Source organism: Lampetra planeri, chromosome 30, assembly GCF_965212315.1.
Source record: "Lampetra planeri chromosome 30, kcLamPlan1.2.h2, whole genome shotgun sequence".
Lineage (NCBI taxonomy): Eukaryota > Metazoa > Chordata > Hyperoartia > Petromyzontiformes > Petromyzontidae > Lampetra > Lampetra planeri.
This window is the reverse complement of record NC_136136.1, coordinates 6,703,497-6,722,513: the sequence shown is the minus strand read 5'-3', so window position 1 is coordinate 6,722,513 and position 19,017 is coordinate 6,703,497. Positions and strand designations below refer to the sequence as shown.

The following is a 19,017-nucleotide window of genomic DNA, read 5'->3' as shown; positions in this document are numbered from 1 at the left end:
ACGCATCCTTAAATCAGTACCTGGCGCGGTGTGTAAACATTGCCACTAGGAAGACAAAGGCGACCGGGCGTGGTGTTGGCAAACCCAGCCCCTCGTGTGCCGTGCCTGCCTTCATATGTGCTGGCTAACAGCACTTTCCCGGCAGTCTGTTATGACTATACGGGGGTTCTTTGTTTTTGTGTGAAACCCTCTGTTCGTCCTTTGACTTCCATTCTGCCGTTGAGTGTCGAACACCGGCCATCAACCCTTCGTGCAACGTCTTATCCAATATCCCAAATTTGGCGATACGTTCTCTGATGCGTATTTCGCGTTCTGTCTGTCGGCGTAATTTAAATCAAGCAACCACTCCGTGTTCCTTGGCACGCTTTTCAACTTTCGTTTCGCGGTATTTGCCAACGTCCACCCTTCTGACGCGTATGTCATCGCAGGTAACGCACACGCCAATGGAATATTCTATTCTTGAGCTTCGTATTAATTCAGTTTAAATTGTATAATATTAAGTGTATCTAACACAAACAACAATAATGCAACAACAATTCATCATCATCAATATTAGGGGGTGGCTGGGGGGCATAAGTGATGGGTCTGCTTTTGCCTTGAAAATAACGCGCAAGCGTCCGCTATTTATAATTTATATTTAGGACAAGACGGAGTCCCATTGCGTGTTCAAACAAGCGACCATTCGCATATCAAGCGTCCATGAAATATGCATGAGCTTTGTTTAAGGATTGTCAAGTGAGCGTCATTTCGAGACTATAAATTGGACTTCGTGTGTGAAAGGTGAACACGGTCCGGGTGACCACATCATCATTCCGGCGGCGCCCACGGATATCGGTAAATCCACTTAAAACTTGTGAATGTTTTCATCGTTTTCTGAATTTCCTTAACCGTAGGCGGGTCGGCAAGAAGAGGTGGTGTAGATAGTGCTCGCTCTCAGGGGGCATCTGTGTGCCGTAGACAGATGTTGAGACTTTTAATGCAAATTATAGATAAATACATACGGATTCGGGAGATTACTGCGTCGTGTTTAGACACATTTCATAGGACACCCTCATCGTCCGTGGTAAATCCACTGCTGGATGAAGCTCCTCTCCCACCTAATATTGTTGATGCATTGTTATTGTCACGAAAGCTTGTTAGACAGTCACGAAAGCTTCACATCAAGATTTCACTTCATATTGCAAGATGAGTTTATACCAGATCAGAATTGTTTCCCGAAAAAAAGTGACTTTCATTTTTTTCCGCAGTGGAAACCAGGTAACACGGATTTGTCAGCACTGAGGATAAAAACACAGGTGGTGTAATACGATATTCGTGTAAGCCGAAAGACACGTGGAGTTATATGTGACTTTGCACTCTATGTATCCCGCCTCCGAAATGTTCTGCTGTTTGAGCTCCTGAAAGTCACCACCATCATTATGATCAATCGTTGCTCTTCCACTCGCCCCTCCGATTGAGTTTTGCACGGCGACTGTTGTCATCATCGCGGGGAGCGATTAGCGCGCTGCGCTACGAACCCGGCGACCCGAGTTCGATTCCCGCTCACGGCCAACACCCAGTGACGATTATCTTGAACCGCTCCTGGGGCTCCCATAGGTTGACTCAGCTTCAAATGAGTACCTGGCGCGGTGTGTAAACGTCGCCACTATGGAGACAAAGGCGGCCGGGCGGGGTGCTGGCTACCCACCCATGGCCTACATAGGTTTTCGCTAACAGTACTTGCCCCAAATACTGTAGTATGTTAAGGATATGGGGCGATCTTTTTTTTTATCAGCAAGCCTCGGTCTCTGCGCTGGTTGTATACATTTGGCAACTCCACCTTTATATTGTCAACTTTACACCCAACTCCATGGGTCCATCGTTGAAAACACACACACACACCCACCTACCCAGATAAATACTCATCAATCTACCCACACGTACTCACACTGACTCACCCTAGGTAAGCAAAGCCCAACACTCACAGACCTAAATACAAACCTATACACTAAACTGCACACGCACAAGCGCAAAAACGACTACACGCACTTTCTTCCACGTACAGCACCACCTCTACCCAGACATGTAATCATCAACCCACACGCGCACCCACCGATTCAGCAAATTAACCCCACCAGCTCACCAAAACCCTCACACGCACGCACGTACCCGAGCGCATGCACACACATATATCGACTCATCTCGTTAATAACTCACGCACTCCCACGAACGCGTATGCAATCGTGACATTCACTTTGCAGAATAGCTATATTTGCAGTGTTGCGAAATTTTTATTTTCCGTTCACTTTGACTTATTGACCGATTGTATGTGTAAAACGCAGTTAAACTGTCTTTCATGTAGTCTGTACTCATAAAAGTAAAACAATGTGCAATGTTATAATGTAACAAGGTATACCCGATGACATGTGTTTCACCATGGGAGAAGCCTTCAACTTGTTTGTAGAATGTTCCATACCAGGTGAAGTAAGTGTTGGTGAGACAGTGTCTAACCAGGGCTGGTACATCAGCATTCAATCCTTGTTGGACAAAATCTTCAATGATTGCAATGGTGTCAGGCACATGGACTTTGGTAAACAAAGACACCACATCGAAACTGACAAGCAAATCACCTGGAGATAGTGAGATGTCCTTAATTGAAGATATCAAGTGAGCTGAGTTAAGTACAGCTGAGGTGGTCTTACTAGTGAATGGTTGCAAGGTCTCAGACATAAATCGGGCCAGTTTGTAGGTGGGTGAGCCAATGGTGGAGAGGATAGGGCGGAGTGGTGTGCCTTCTTTATGGATTTTTGGTAAGCCATAAAATCTGGGTGGTCTAGCAGCAGAGGGTTTTAAGGCAAGCCGCTTGGTTGGTTCGATTAAAGATGTCGAATCAGTGATGATGTTGTTGGTTTTCGTAACCAGGCGGTTGGTAGGATCTCTATTGATTTTGATATAGCTGCCATCATTAAGTAGGTCCAGTGGCATTGCCCTTGTCGGCTGAGAGGATGCCTATGTTATCTCTCTTTTTTAGTTGAGAGAGTTCAAGGCGCTTATCCTTGCTGATGTTGCTAATAGGTGTCTTAGCGCTTTTGAGGATTGCAGCGATTTCCGATCTTGCTACGTCTGCAGGAATGTGTCAAAAACCCGTCGACCTGGGCAATGATATCATCAGCTGGGATGTGTTTAGGGGTGACTGCGAAATTCAACCCTTTAGCTAGAACCGATTTTAGGCTGTCCGAAATTGGGCTGTTGCTCTGATTGATAACAATCTTGTCACCATCTAACTTTTAGTGTCTGGATCTGGCTTCTTCTTGGAGAAGAGGTTGAACTTGGAAATTAAGTTATCTTTGCATTTAGCTGACATTGAGGCGGCTGAAGAGGCTGTCATGTTATCTACATGGTCCCAATCAGATGTATACATTTTTTCTGTCAATGTTAAGTGTGATTGCAAGAGGGTCTTGTCTAAATTGTCTAGTTCAAATCGGAGCAGTCTCATTATCTCTGAGATCAGATTTCGAAAATCATGAGCAAACATACGATCCAGTTACGATTCAACACAGTACATAAAATTCGTGATTTTATCCCTTCTGTGAAGGATGCGATCCCCGACTTAAGCTGTGTCTGCGACAGCAGTTACATTGGGGAAACTAAGCGACATGTCTCAGACCAGGTCCTTGAACATAAGGCAGATCTGAAACACGGTAGGACCACTACCTCAGCCGTGGCTGATCATTGTTTTAACGCTGTGGACACACACGAAATTGATTTCGCCAAGAGGAAGGTACTCTGCAAACCCACTGGCTATCAACAAAGATTCGTTCATGAAGCCATCCACATATGTCAACACAGACACAATTTCAACCGAGAAGATGGGTACAAACTGAGCAATCATTGGAAGGACGTTATTATAACTGGCTGTTATGTTCCTATCCTCCCTACCTATGTTAGCAGTTATTTCGACTCTCTGAGTTACATTCACTAACACAGCCACCGTTAGCTGTGTTAGTAAATGGCGGCTTGCCATTCTTTTCCACCTCCATGTGGCCACTGCACTGTCCGGGCTCACATTTACAAGCAACTTTCTTACATTGACATGCTAATCTCTCATAATACAATGGCCACCCCCACAGCTCCGTAGTACCTCTCCCACATTGGCATTAGCTGCCCCGCCCATCTCTAAACCATTTGTAAACAGCTCTTTGATTGGTGTAGACCAGGGGTCGGCAACCAAAATAACAAGAAGAGCCATTTCTTTCCAATTCGGTACAAAATTCAGTATTTCAAGAGCCGCAATGCATCTGAGTACATACTGTACATACGTACATATTGTCAAGAAGCAGCCCGTAAAGAGCCGCATGCGGCTCCGGAGCCGTAGGTTGCCGACCCCTGGTGTAGACCTACTGCAGGTTACGGAGACCTCTCCTACATTAACATTAGCTGCCCCACCCATCTCTAAACCTTTATAAACAGCCTGCCTCGGCAGATTTCCCCCTCTTTTTTAACCTGAAGACGATTGCTTGTGTTGCGATCGAAACGTCGTGTTATTGTTATTATTTTGATATTTTTCCATCTATGTGGCTTTACTGAAAAACCCAAAGAATATCAGTAACAAAACCCCGTAATTATTAAACCCGAACAGCGAGGGAAGCACAACAATTTACGAGGTCCGCTGGCGCGCCGTAGCCTACGAGTATCGGGAAGGATCTCAGATCAACTGGAAGCCACAGCCCTGCTCGCGGCGGCGGTCACCCACCGGACGATGTCAGAACATGATGGGAAGGGAGCGGTTCAGCAGACAGAAGCGCTCTTGGAGCGAGTCCTCGACGCCGGTCCCCCATCTCGAGAAGGAACTTGCACGCTGGGGACCCCCGGGACATCATACAAATGGCCTAAAGGGTGCGACCCCTCGCTGGGAGAGGTCGACTGGGCTTCCAGACACGATCCTTCACATGGAGGTACTGTCCGTTAAAAAACAGCCGTCCTGGCTGCCAATACAGCAGCCAAAACTGGTGTACCGGCAAAGCAACCCCCAAACTTGAGGAATACCCCTATCACCGAACCAAACGAACACAAAAGGAAGAGAAATATTATTTTTTACAGTCGTGACTCAACCGCGGTGCCCCCTGCGAACCAACAACACACAGCCCAACGCGGCGCTTCCTGCGAACCGGCAACACACCCACACAACACGGTGCCTCCCACGAACCGGCAACACACCCAACGCAACCCCTTACACAGGCCCTTACCCCAACACCTCCTCTCCCCCCGAGTCTCACCGTGCAAGGGAGAGTCCGGTTTTACCGGAACGTAGCTCGCGTGAGCCGGTTCTTAGCACTGGTCACCCCTGTCTCAGCATAGTCTTACACCCCCAGGACTCTGAGGAATGGGGAGAGATGAAGGAGGAACTTGTGGCCTAAAGAGCGCGGCCCTTCCCTGGATTTTCTGCCGCACCTGTCCGGATCTGGTCTCCAAGAACTCGCACATGGCAGTCTCGAAGGCCTCAGAGACCCGGGTCCGGTGGGGCTTGGGAAGACGTTGCTGGCGGGTCGGAGGATATCGATGACACTGACGGCGCCCTGCTGACACCCCGACACTCAATAGCGATGTGGCCCAACAGGTCACACATAAAACACTTGGCCGTAGGTTCCCAGGGTGGGAGGGACTGACCCCGCCACCAGTCCCCCCGCGGGGACCCTATAGCGCAGGGGTGGGCAAACTTTTTCACTTGCGGGCCACAATGGGTTTTAAAATTTGACAGAGGGGCCGGGCCAGGAACAGATGGATGGAGTGTTTGTGTGAACTAATATAAATGACATGTAAAATCATTACATGAAAGGATTTGGACAGGTAGTAACATTTCTAGTAAGATATTAATTTTGTGATGTAGTCATACCCCTCCCCCTCATTCAAGCCTTAATTTAGAGAGCGAAAGCGCCGAGTACGTAAATCGCTAACATAAGAACCCGTTAATCTCTTCTCGCATCATTCATATGATGATGCGGTGAAGTAAACGTTCATACGATATTACAGTGAATGCTTCCAAAAACAATACTGTACCCAAATATTACTGTTAACTTACTTTCAATAGAAACATGAATTGCTCATGCGAATATTCTCTCTCTCCCGGACAAAGTGCGCCATCTAATGGGGAAATGAGGGCATTACAGGAAGAAGGTAAAATTTAATTTAATAATATTTGGACAAGTTCGGCAGGCCGGATTAAAAAGCCATGTCTGCTATAGCGAGTCCCCCGGCCGCCCAATGCTGCAATCATGTCCTCCATCCGCCATGGCCCAGCCTCCATTCTTGACCAATGCTAGTGGTCCTCGTAGGCTTGACGAGATCTCTGCTCCGGTGGTGGACGGCAGGACGATATTCAACTCCCGCGCCAGCGCCCTCAACCTTTCCGCCACCCAAAAGTCGAACGCCCCCTCGTGGGTATGCCTCCAAGTTTCAGCACCAGCAGCGTCTTCCGGAAAGTGTGCGGCGTCTTGGCCTCCCCTCGCTCTCTCTTGAAGAATCTTGTGCGGGCCTCCTGTGGCAGGTCAAAAGCGGCCCCTTGCAGCGCCTTTGACCTCTGCGCCTCCTCCGCGCGTTCCCGCGCTCGCCTTAAACTGGCGCCCGCTAGCCACGGTAGGTCCTCCAGGGGCAAAATGGCACCCACCATATGCACGGTCTCCTGTCCGGGCCCCTTTACTCCTGCTCCCACGGACGCTCCAGCCGAGATTTCCCCATGACTCCTCTCCGCGCCGTCGCCCACGGTGCGCTCTCCGCGACATCCCGCGCCCCTCTCGACACTGCGGTCCTCCACATTGCCATGTGACTGGCGCGCGACTGCAGAAAATTGTGCCGCTCTCCTCTGCAGCCGCTCTCCCCGCAGATGCACAGCCACTTTCCCAGCAGATGGATAGCAGCTCTCCTGCAGATGCGCAGCCGCTCTCCTCTGCAGCCGCTCTCCCACAAATGCGTAGCCGCTTTCCCGTCGATGTGCAGTGGCTGTCGTGCTGATCCGCGGCGCCTCTCCCACTGCTCCGCAGCCTTTGTAACCGGGGTCCCGGGGCTGCCGGAGGGATGACCGTCCCGCCATCCTTGTCCCAATGACACTATAGGTGGGTTCCTCTTCAGGGTCACTTGGAACCCCACTTCTGACACCAGATGTAGTGTAGCACAAGTCGGAGATGAGGTAGTTGCGGGAGGCACCTTCTTTTATTGTAACACCCTTCGGCCGTTCACACATAGGATCGCCTCTGTTCTCGCTCGCGTTGCCGTACAGCCCAGCCGAGACACAACCGTAACCGCGTTGCACCGATGGCGTCAACCGAGACAGCCAACAACTGTTCGGCCGCACAATTATCGAGTGAAGGCGGCCTGGCTCCAACCTGGCTGCGCCTCCCTTCTCGAACCCACTAGCGGGTTCCAGGGGCTGCCCGATGAGGTCTTTTGTGACTCTTGCCCCAGTTCCTCTGCCCTGCCGGCACACCCGTGTATATGCTCAACGGTGTGTGTGCTAACTGTCCACCGTAGTTGCCGCTGCTGGACAGCAGTCAGTGCTATGTCACTACACTTATAAACTGTATTATTTAACAGCTCAATTCCATTCGTCAATACATACTGTGTGTGGCCTTTAACGGGGAAATTTCTATACATATACACCAGGCAACATTATGGCTAATGGCACTTTATATATGCTGTGAAGAAGGGCCACTGCCCGAAACGTCACTGATTATATTTTTATTTTAAGGCCACGGACGTGTTGATGTTGGTTTAACACGTAGGCTTTCGCGATAGATATTATCCATATATTTTTAAAAAACTATTTTATGGATAATATTTTTCTATGCAATCTAACCCAAAAAACCTATGTTATGGATGTGTTGAAGTTGCTTTGTGATTCGTGCTTTGGGCTCCACTTCCGACATAGCAACATCACCAAATAATATCCTCATTTGATTTATTGGAAAGAGAAAAAAACCATGAGGCCAGGCGGTGTTTACCACACCAGGCGGCTGCTTTATCCGAGCCGCTTTTGCTCCACTCCCCCCTCAACCTTCGCCTGTGTCAGGGCCAAACCACAAACCCCGCTTCAAGGTTTACCATTTACAGGCGCTTTACTCGCAAAACAAATAGACATAGCTGGGAGCAGAGGTATTTGGTTTGGTCTATATTTTGGCATAGGTAAACAAACACCCATTGGGTACATACAAAAGAATAAGCAAATGCTTTACCATTTCTGGCAATAATACAGGTGGCTAATACATTTCTGAGGACATTTTTGCGGGTAATTTTTGTTCCGTCTTTAATGTGAATTCCAAGCACGCATCTACACATGCTTTTTTGCACAGCTTTCAGCTTTTGTCCCAGTTCCTTAACATTTTACAACTAACGACTACGAAACTAGACATCTTTATATTTGACCGGTTAAGGCCCACTGAGCATAAATGCACGTGCTGTATGAGAGAACATGTGCAGGTTAGAGACATCCCTCTGACTGTTAGACTTGTTTCATGTTTAAGTTTTATTTGTTTAACCAGGTTAACACTCTTGGGCAGGCCACACTGTTCGAAATTAGCATCGCAGGGAGTGTAAGGGGTAGCTTGGTTGGCAAGTCCTTCATCCAGCAGTGGATTGATGATGATGGTTGCTGATGTTGATATATGTGACGATGTACGTGTAGCGAACACTTTCCTCACCGGCATGCGGGGACAGGTAAGGGATCCAGACCTTTCATTCCACACACAGCTCCCTCCTTCACCCACAGTCCTCTCCTCTTCATCCACAGCTCTCTCCTCCCCCGTCACTCCTCTCTTATCCTCACGGCGCTCTGTCTCTCATTCAGTCACATCTCCAACCACCAATCCCCTCTCTCTTAATACCTTAGGGTTACTCTCGCGGTCATTCAGATGCAGTGATTTAGGCGCGTAAGGGGCAGAGGAAGGGCATGCCGATATTATGGGGACCGTTATTGAGGACTGTGACATATACCGCGGGTTATATATTGACACGAGCGCTTTGTACCGCAGTGGGTGTGAACGTAACGTGACCATAAATGAACTGTTCAGAGTGCCAAGGTATAACCGTCAATGGCGTAGTGGGGGGTGGGAGGGTGGGGTAGGTGTTGTGGTGGTGGTATAGTGGTAGGGTTGTGGTGATTATGATGATGGTGGTGTTATCACGATGTTGTTTAGATCCGTAGTTTGTGGCGATTTGTTTTTATATTCATGGTGATGATGCCAGGACACTGTGAGTGTGGTAGTTGTGGTATCCTATTCAAAGTAAACTTTTAAACTAGTTTTTTATTGTATCAGGTAAGGCCCACTGAGCTATATAACTTTTTTTTCAGAAGTGACCTGGCCACAAATGATAGGTTAAGAAATTGGCTTTTCATGTGGAAATGTATAGCAGCCAAATAGTCTAAACGCATGTTTCTAAATCCAGTGTTGATAGGGTTGTGGCGGTTCAGAGCGTTACAGTGTGTGGTTCAAGTATATTTGTTTCACCAGGTGAGAACTGAAGAGACCAGATGTCCGAGTACCTTGCAATTTTCGGATATTTTTGCTCAGGTCCTTGGGCTGTGATTTCAGTAAGAACAGAAGTGGTGTTAGAAAAGTACAGGAACAATGAAGGACCCAAGCCAGATCGCAAGTTAATGCTTTTACACGTGACTTTTACACAGTTAGTGCACCAGATATACAGTGAAAAAAGTAACAATTAGAGAGCCACGTGACAGCCTCCTCCTTGCAATGCCTGGTCACTTAAGCGTCGTTGCTAGAGACGATGTGATGATCACTCCCCACTGCAACCAGCCAAGCAAGCTTGCCAGGAGTGTTTGCAGTCGTCGTAAAGCAGTCCGGGTTATTGATTTGAGTGCTACGAAGAAGGAAGATTTCCCGAAAAGTCGCCTATTAGAAGGAATTTTTAACTTTCAATGTCACACAGTGTTATCGACGAATGTGTTGAGTTTCATATTCTTGGTTCTTTCGGTACTTTTACACAGTTCGGTACCGAAAGAACCAAGAATATGAATCCCTGCAGTTACGAAAGCTTTAAATCAAAATGTGCTGATTTTGTTAATTGTCCTTGCGTAGCACTGGAAATGCAGCAGCATGAGCAGATATTTTGTTTAAGGTTGATGATCATGTGCATTCACTAAGTCACTCAAATCACTGATCAGCGGTCAGCCGTCTCCTCATTACTCTATCGCTACAATCATGGTCACTGTTCACTTGAACTTCACTCATTAATTCCTCCACCATCCGTTTAGTCCGATCCACACCTTGTTTAACAATAACCACCACCACCACCGTCAACGAAAAACGTCAATAATAATCTTGAACCGTGACGTTACTCGAAAAGAAAGTTTACCTTTCAACCGTGCGCCTCGTGTGTGTTTGCCCAAGGTCCGGCCCTGCCAATGCCCACCGCGACCTCTGACCACACGTGTGGGGGCGAGTCCCAGGCCATAAGAGTCGGAGCTACCAAGGTGAATTATCAGTCGCTTGAAGAGACCCCGGAGGATAAAGGTAAATATCTGCGTGCGTGCATAACTCATTTGATTTTCTCCTTCGTTCATTCATCCGCTTATTTGCCGATTCATCCACCTATGTGATCATTCATTCGCTCATTCACTCACTTCATCCGCCTATTCGATATTTACATTTTCTCACTCAATTCTAGATTTGAAGCTTTCGTGACTGCAAGGATTCATATTCTTAGGTTTTTCGGTAAAGTCACGTAGGTAAAACATTAAAATTAATTAAAAAATAAAATAAAAATCACGACGTTTCGGAGGCAACACAAGCTTCCGTCTTCAGGTGGAACCGTCACAGCCACGACAGCTGTATCAAGTAAAAGTACTTTTATTAATTTTAATGTTTTACTTACGTGACTTTACCGAAAAAACCTAAGAATATTTTTCTCACTCATTCGGTCAATCATCCACGAATTCCATCATTCATTCATCATTCACACGGTCATTTGCCAATTCCACTTATTTATACGCTCCCTATACACTCGTTTGTCTGTTCACCCATTCGTTCATGCATTTGCCAATTTACTCATTCGCTGTTTGCATTTTTCACGTTGCAATAACTCTACTGTAGCAATACATGTGTATCAATTGCAAGACCAATTGTAATTGTCGATGGTTATCTCCATAAATATAAAAGGCAAAGTTGTGATTATGTGTGTTTGTTCAAAATGTTTAGCATACTTCCCGACATACAACAAACTTGAAATTTGCCATTTGGGTATTTTCTAGACTGTACACCATGCAAAAATTCTTAAACTACACTTTTTTTGTGGGGGGGGAGAGCTCAATAATGCATATATTTTTTACACAGCAAGTGAGCTGTGATGTCAAATCTGTCATGTGACCCGCGCATGTGGAAGCATCACGCATTGTGGTGTAGTGGTTAGCGCGCCGCTGCGCTACGAACCCGGCTACTCGAGTTCAATTCCCGCTCACGGCCACCACCGGTGACGATTATTTTAACCGGTCCTGGGCCTCCCCTAGGTCGACTCAGCCTCAAACGAGTAACTGGTCTGCTGTGTGAACATCGCCACTGGGGGGACAAAGGCGGCTGAGCGTGGTGCTGTCACCCACCCCCTCGTGTGCGGTACCGGCCTTCATAGGTGCTCGCTAACAGCACTTGCCCCAACAGTCTCTTCTGTTTTCTTATCTTCTTTTCTTTTAACCTATAAAAGGCATTCTTTGTCTCTCCCTCTGTCTGTCCGTCTGCGCACGCTCGCTTGCGAGGGATTTGGCTCTCGGACGGTGGGGTTTACGACAAAATAAATTTGCCGGGCGGCACGCCCCGAGCCCCGCGGTGGGAATAGGCTATTCCGTTTTCCCATCCGTCACCTTTAAAGTGGTAAAAAGCGAGTTTTTGGTGCAATTTATCTTTATTTATTTATATTTGCCGACCGGCGCGGGACAAAGCACGCTCTTGCGCATGCGCGAACCGCTGACAGGCAGTTGCCATGGCAACGCGCGTACGCCCCCCTCGCTCGACGCTGATGCCATTTCTCACTCGCGGTAAAAATGCTACAAAATTGACACGCAACGCTGAGGTAATTTCATCACACTGTCACGTCCTCTTCTCTCCCCCCCCCACCCCAATGTGTGCACTTACGATTATAGGCTCGCTACATACTACAATTATAGCGCCTACACACGATTCTTCCAGCGCCGGGGGGGGGGGGGATAGCGGGTCAGGCCCCGGCCTCGGCCGCCCAGGCCATCTAGGCAAGGCCGGGGGCTCTGCACGGGACCAGGCCTCGCCACGCCACTCTGTCACCTGAGGAATTTGTGCTATAGAGTCCAAATATACTGCTACTAACGGAAAATACCCAGCGTTGTCCGGCACAAAATATATGTAAAAACTTCAGAAAACTTTAAAACATTACATTCAAATGAAAATGCAACTAAATATTTCAATATTAAACCAAAGCGCGCGCCGAATCGATTATTTAAATCGCGCTAAGGAATCTAAAGGTCGGAGATTCCTCTGGAATCGCCCTATTCCCGTTTCACTTGCATATCGCCAAGCCAACGCCAAGTATGCTTACCATTTCCAACACACACACACACATTCACACATTTCCCTTTTAGATATAACATACATAGCGTCACCATGTACTATTGTAGTGATAGCAGGTACAAGCACAATATGCACTGCTGTAATCATAGCAGGTACCACCAGCACAGTATGCACTGCTGTTATCATAGCAGGTACCACCACAGCAGTATGCACTGCTGTAATCATAGCGGGTACCACCACAATATCCACTGCTGTAATCATAGCAGGTACCACCACAGTCAGTATGCACTGCTGTACTTATAGCAGATACCACCACAGTATGCACTACTGTGTTAATAGCAGGTACCACCACATTCAGTATGCACTGCTCTCGTGATACCAGGTTACACCACTGTCAGTATGCACTGCCTTTGTGATAGCAGGTTACACCACGGTCACTAGCCACTGCTGTAGTCATACCAGAAACCACCACAGTCCGTGTGCACTGCTGGAGTCAAAGCAGGTACCACCACAGTCGGTATGCATTGCTGTAGTGATAGTGCATACCGTCTATGTGTGTGTGCGTAAGTCCATGTGTGTGTGTGTTAGTCAATATGTGTGTGCGTGTGTAGACAACTAATTTTACATGAAGTTATTTTTCACAATAATAATGCCTGCGTCTAAGTCCATGTGTGTGTGTCGGTCGATGTGCGTGTCTGCGGTGATGTGTGTAAGTCTGTGTGTCTGTGTGTGTGAGTCAATGTGTGTGCGTCACTCCATGTGTGTGTGTGCGTCGATATGTATGTGTGTGCGTAAGTCCCTGTGTGTGTCTCTTAGTCGATATGTCTGTCTTTCTAAGTCCAAATGTGTGTGTGTAGGTCAATGTGTCTGTCAGTCTATGTATGTGTGTGTGAGTCCATATGTGTGTGTAAGTCTACGTGTGTGAGTCCATGTGTGTGTGTAACTCCATGTGTGTGTCTATAGTCGATGTCTGTGTGTGTGAGTCCATATGTGTGTGTGTGCATGTAAGTCGATGTGTTTCTATGTGTATGGGTCGATGTCTGTGTGTAAGTCCATGTGTGTGTTTATAGTCGATGTCTGTGTGTGTGAGTCCATATGTGTGTGTGTGCATGTAAGTCGATGTGTTTCTATGTGTATGGGTCGATGTCTGTGTGTAAGTCCATGTGTGTGTCTGCCCTTTTCGCCCGGGCAACGCCAGGTACTTACCGCTAGTATCATATATGATAAATGTTTCGAGAATCTCTTTCACATTAGTCATGGGTGAAATAAATGTATTTTTTCGGATGGTACAGAGGGGAAAAGAGAGCCATGAAGTGGTATTGTTGCAAATTTTGAGAAGTGTTAACTTTTTTTTTAAAGCACCATGTACTTGAATTTCGCGAGTATCTTGCTCTTCCGCCCTACACCTCACCCAATCCGGTGAGCGCTTGCGATCATCCAAGGGCATGAGTAGAAGGCTAATCTCAGCTCGGCAGACCTGTTCATTAACGCTGACGGCCTAAACGACGGGGAATTAATGGGGTCAAGTTTGGATGACAAAACCGTTCATGTATGTATGTTGAAGTACGTAGCAAACCATGCTAATCGGAGGTGCAGGGGAAGGAGAATAAACTAAAGACAAAAAGCAGTTCTAAATAAATTAGTTTTCAATTTAGATCTAAAAGCGCATCGCCCCAGTGGCTTCCTAACATCGGAAGGGAGAGAATTCCAGATAGCCGCAGAAGCGTATCTGAAAGCGCACGATGTTCAATGGTTCGCCGAAAGCCGGTCTCTGTTGCTAGCAATGACGAATTGTTGAATGAGGTAAGTCTCCCGACGAACTTCAACATACATATATGAACCATAAAGGTGCCTAACTGAGACACCTCGTGCAATGTTCATTTGGCACCGCGTAGCTTAGCCAACAGACACACGAGCCCAGCCATTAGGCTCGCTTCAGGCAAAGAGCACTTTGACCGTAACACTCCTGATAACAGAGGTGCAAATCAGGTGTGGCTGGTCTTTGTGCCGTGTGTGTCTGTGTGTTCTGCTTTTTCCTGCGTGCGCTCAGGCTCAAGTACCTCGTGCAAACCGTCACAGGCGCTCGCTAACAATGACTTCCCTCGACGGTCCATACATTGTAACACGTTGGCGGATTCTCGCGACCGAAAATATTACTTCGTATGAGATCTTTGGGTCAGATTGCAGCGTGTGTAAACATGCGCGTCGTAACCCCGTCCGCCAGAATCGTTTATAAATCGGTCCATAGTAATTAATATTATTATTCTCGAAGGCTCTTCGTCTCTGCGTGCTTATCGTGGTGGGGGTGGATGTTATGTCGTTCAGGTGGTGCAGGTCAAAGAGACATCACAGGAAACTTTCCGCCTGATAAAGACCCAGCCATGGATAATTTCGGTGAGCCGAGCTGTGTCCTGGTGTACACTGCACTCACCTGTACACTGCACTCACCTGTACACTGCACTCACCTGTACACTGCATTCACCTGTACACTGCACTCGCCCGTAATACCGCGCTCGCCCGAGAGCATTAGAGAACCCAGGCCTCAATGCACGCTTCGTCTTCTTCAACGGGCCACTGGCTTGACGAGGATGCTCGCGGCGTGTAAGCCTTGTAGTGCTAGAGACCGAATCGTAGATAGGTCAAAGTAGTGATGTGACTCAGGAAAAATTGCAACAGAATTCAACCATTCGCATTGAAGCTGGAAGGCTGTATTGATTCACGTATACAAAGTCCCCCAAAGTTCCAATGGTGGGAACATTTTACTAATTAGCCATAAAAAAGATTCAATAACTTTCGGTTACATATATTAAGAAGGTTTGTAAAAGGTACGTGAAACATATACTTTCGTGTCATGCATCATCGGAAAACCAATTGCATTCAATTTCGAATGCCGTTTACATTGTGTTGGTAGCATTTTATTTGTCACAGTGATGATAATTTCCGTGTTTAAGTATGACTGTAAAACGCTATCAAACGTTGGTAATAATAATGATTCCTTTCTTGTGTTTCATTCTTGGTTTCGTTATCGTTCATCACTGATGTTATGATACCAGTGCCGGATTAAGCTAGTGCGGGGCCTGTAGCATATGTTATGAAGGGGCGCTAAATTAAACACACATATATAAAAACACATAAATGTTTAACTTGCGGAGTAAAGTAATTGTTTAATTTTCTATACAGACAGATAATACGACAAATCCCTGACCTTAAACACCCAGTCGTTCATGGTAATAGAGCAAGTGCAGAATCACTGCACCGGAATTGATAGCTTGAAAGCATTTAGCGCGGGGCCCTTGAAAGTGCGGGGTCCGGATCATATGCTATTTGTGCTACTAGGATAATCCGGCACTGCATGATACGCTGTACTAATAATTTGTGTGTACGAATACTTTCTTTTTCTAAATTACCTTTCAAGAAAACCGAAAGTTACATTATCAACCCGTTTGTTGAAACGGAGCAGTGTGCATTCTTGCGATGAACAATTCAGGAAATGAAAAGGTCCCAGTGACGGCAGGTCAAAATGGTTACAAACGGCTACACAAGGAGACAATGTGCACATAACACCCGGTCAGCGTGTACGCACAGAATGCCGTCACGGTTATTGTCACCCCCCGTCAAATCCAAAAGGCATGTAGCTAGTAGTAGTCGTCTGTTGATAGAGGAAGGCACCGGCATAACATTTACACTCGGGTCCAAAGAATCAACGTTTTCTTTCAGGGAAGACTGGTTTATTGCGGTAGGCCTGCACAGGTGAACAGTAAAAACTTCAAAAGTAATAATAATAACCATTTGTAAGGTGCATTTCATCCATAGATCCTTATGCGTCGTGTATGGACAGCAGGAAATCAACAGAACCTGTAGGGAAGACGGCCAGAACTCGGGGGTAAAGGCCACATGTTACAATTACACAAACAGTTACAAACGGTTTAATGAGTTATCAAGTTTTACTAACCATTTTATAAATGCTCTATGTGCCCTCCACATGCTGTACGGACAACATCGAAACGATAGTTGAATTCGTCCCAAACGCCTCTCAAAGTATCTTCTTCCACTGAAGTCACCGCTGCCATGATTCTGTTTTTGAGGTCATCCAGATCAGTCGCTAATGGTGGCACAAAAACACGGTCTTTGACGTATCCCCACAAGAAAAAGTTGCAGGGTGTGATGTCTGGGGATCTTGGGGGCCAATAGTGTAGCGCCAAGTCTTGGGGTCCCCATACGTTGAGGCAGTGTGTCTTGCGAATGGCTGAGGCTAGGGGCTCTTTGTGCGCTGGGAGAAGCAGAGATATAGCGATTTTAAATCGGGTCCATCTCTTCGAAACACCCTGTATAGCAATAGATTCTAATCATCTTGATAATTTACCTGTGACAGTAAAATATTTGAATGAGTTTGTAAAGGTAACAGGGGGTCAATAGGGGTCGGTCTATGCTGGGCTGGCACTCACCGCCATAACGATTGTAAAGTGTCCACCACTGGTCAGTCTGGACTTTCCACGGTGCTGGTTCTGGTCCGTTTTTCAAATTGATATTGGTTGATGGTGATGTAGAGATGCTGAATGGAATGACGGTGATTATACATTTGATGATGATGATGAGGAATCCGGGAGAGAGAACGTATTCGGTTCCACCACGGGCAATTTGAACAATTGGATGCAACTCGGAGGAGCATCCGATGCAGAGTTCTTGAGTAAATATCACGGACAGAGCTAAGTGGAAGGGAAGTCCACGATCGCCAATGTCTTTTTAAAATGTTTTTATGACATGCCAGAAAGAGCTCGGTACAGAGCACAAACCGTGACGTGGGGTGGGGGGTACAGCAACTGTGCTGTGCTTATGAGTTAAGAGGAAGAGGGGGTTATTGGGCTCACACGATCGCTGACGTCTTTAAGAAAGGGCACGGCTCACGACACCTTTGATGACACACCAAAAGCTGCTGCCGATGCTGCTCACGATGATGACGATGATGGCGACGATCTCCCGGTCTGTCTCTCGAACGACGACGGTGATTGCGGCGTGTCTCATCGACACACGCAATTGGCGCACGCTAACAATCGCCTTCCTCCCGGGGCAGAGCTGGATGAGTACAACCAGTACGCGATGTGCCTGGCCAAGGCGCTCTGCTACGCGGCCACTCCTATCACCGTGGGGCTGTACGCGCCCTGGGGCAGCGGCGGAGGGCAGATGCTGAAAAAGATTCAAGGTGAGCGTGGTACTTAGATTGTAAATGTTGTGGCTTGGCTCTCCAACACACCGGTGTTGCTGTACGAGTGACGAATTGGCATGTTCTGTTTACGTGACAACCCTTACTAGTGAGTTGTGTCGGGTGGTGGCGGGTTTTAAAGACACATTTATATATTTACGCGATCTAACCAAAAAAAAACTTTATTGTGGATGAGCGTGGTAGTGGACGATGGTTGACGACGATGATGATCATGATGTTGAATGGACGAGTGACAGGCGTGCGTCCACCTGTACTCGCGTGAACGACGCTGACCATATCTGGATTAGCAGATCTGATTGGCAGGGTTGGCTACGCACGGTGCGAAAGAAGATGAACGTACATGCATTAACGAGGTCAATGTTTGGACCTCGCGACCAGCAACGCTATTACAGTCTCCCACCCAATAGAACATTAAAGACACAAGCCACATAAGTGCGATTGCGGCCATGTCAGCGTTCTGGGATACAATTGCACGAATGACGCTATATGAAATTAAATTATGATAGTAACTCGAACTGCGGACCGTGTAATAAACCCACAGAGACTCCCAGAGATACACAGAGACCCACAGAGATACACTGAAGACAAAGCCACTGCTTAGTTTTGCTCATGCCTCTAGAACGACGGCTGTTTGTGTTAACGGTAGGGGGAGCTACGGCACTCAGTAGAGTGAACTACGGAGACAACCACTGTCGTCTGCGCTCCTTCACCGGAGGAATAGAGCAACGGCACGAACTCTCTCCTGAAGCACTCATCGTCGTTCCCAGACCTTGACATTGGCATCGAGTTCTTGAACTGATTGCTGCTGCTGCCATCATCACACTCACGGATGTGTTGTCGCCCTTCCCCCGGCACCTCCGATTGGCACAGATGGCTTTGTACAGTCAGTGCGAAAGAAGTTCAACAAACAGTCTGCATCAGCAGCAGCAGGCCATGCTTTCCCACCTGATGACGGACGCTTGTGTTGCGCCCGAAACGTCGTGATTTATTTAATACAAATTTTATACCTACGTGACTTTACCGAAAGAACCAAAGAGTATACATACAGTAGAATAATGCTGTTGCTTTCCTTTGAACTAGTGCTCTAGATGAGCTGTGCACTGGATGCCTTTTGCCTTACGCGGTGAAATTTAGACTTAGGCACGTTCGCGTGTCGCAGCGTAAAATATATATTTTTTTACACACAATCACAATTTGTACTTATGTAGTAGGTTCAAATTAGGTGCACACACACGCAGCTTGGAGGCAACACTATTTATTAAACGGTAAGTAATATAA

At 47.0% G+C, this 19,017-nt stretch overlaps 1 protein-coding gene across 3 annotated transcripts in view; it reads left to right on the top strand.

Moving 5' to 3' along the window:
• Positions 1-10,062: 10,062 nt before the first annotated feature.
• The window catches only part of LOC144728869 (NTPase KAP family P-loop domain-containing protein 1-like), a 17,109-nt gene continuing 8,154 nt past the window's right edge, over positions 10,063-19,017 (top strand). Inside the window, exons 1-3 of one of the 3 annotated variants that reach the window (XM_078608565.1) lie at positions 10,063-10,499; positions 14,844-14,912; positions 17,590-17,718. In XM_078608565.1, the coding sequence (XP_078464691.1) occupies positions 10,391-10,499; positions 14,844-14,912; positions 17,590-17,718 (307 nt within the window). In that variant the 5' untranslated portion in view covers positions 10,063-10,390. The other 2 variants (XM_078608567.1, XM_078608566.1) reach the window with 2 other exon arrangements.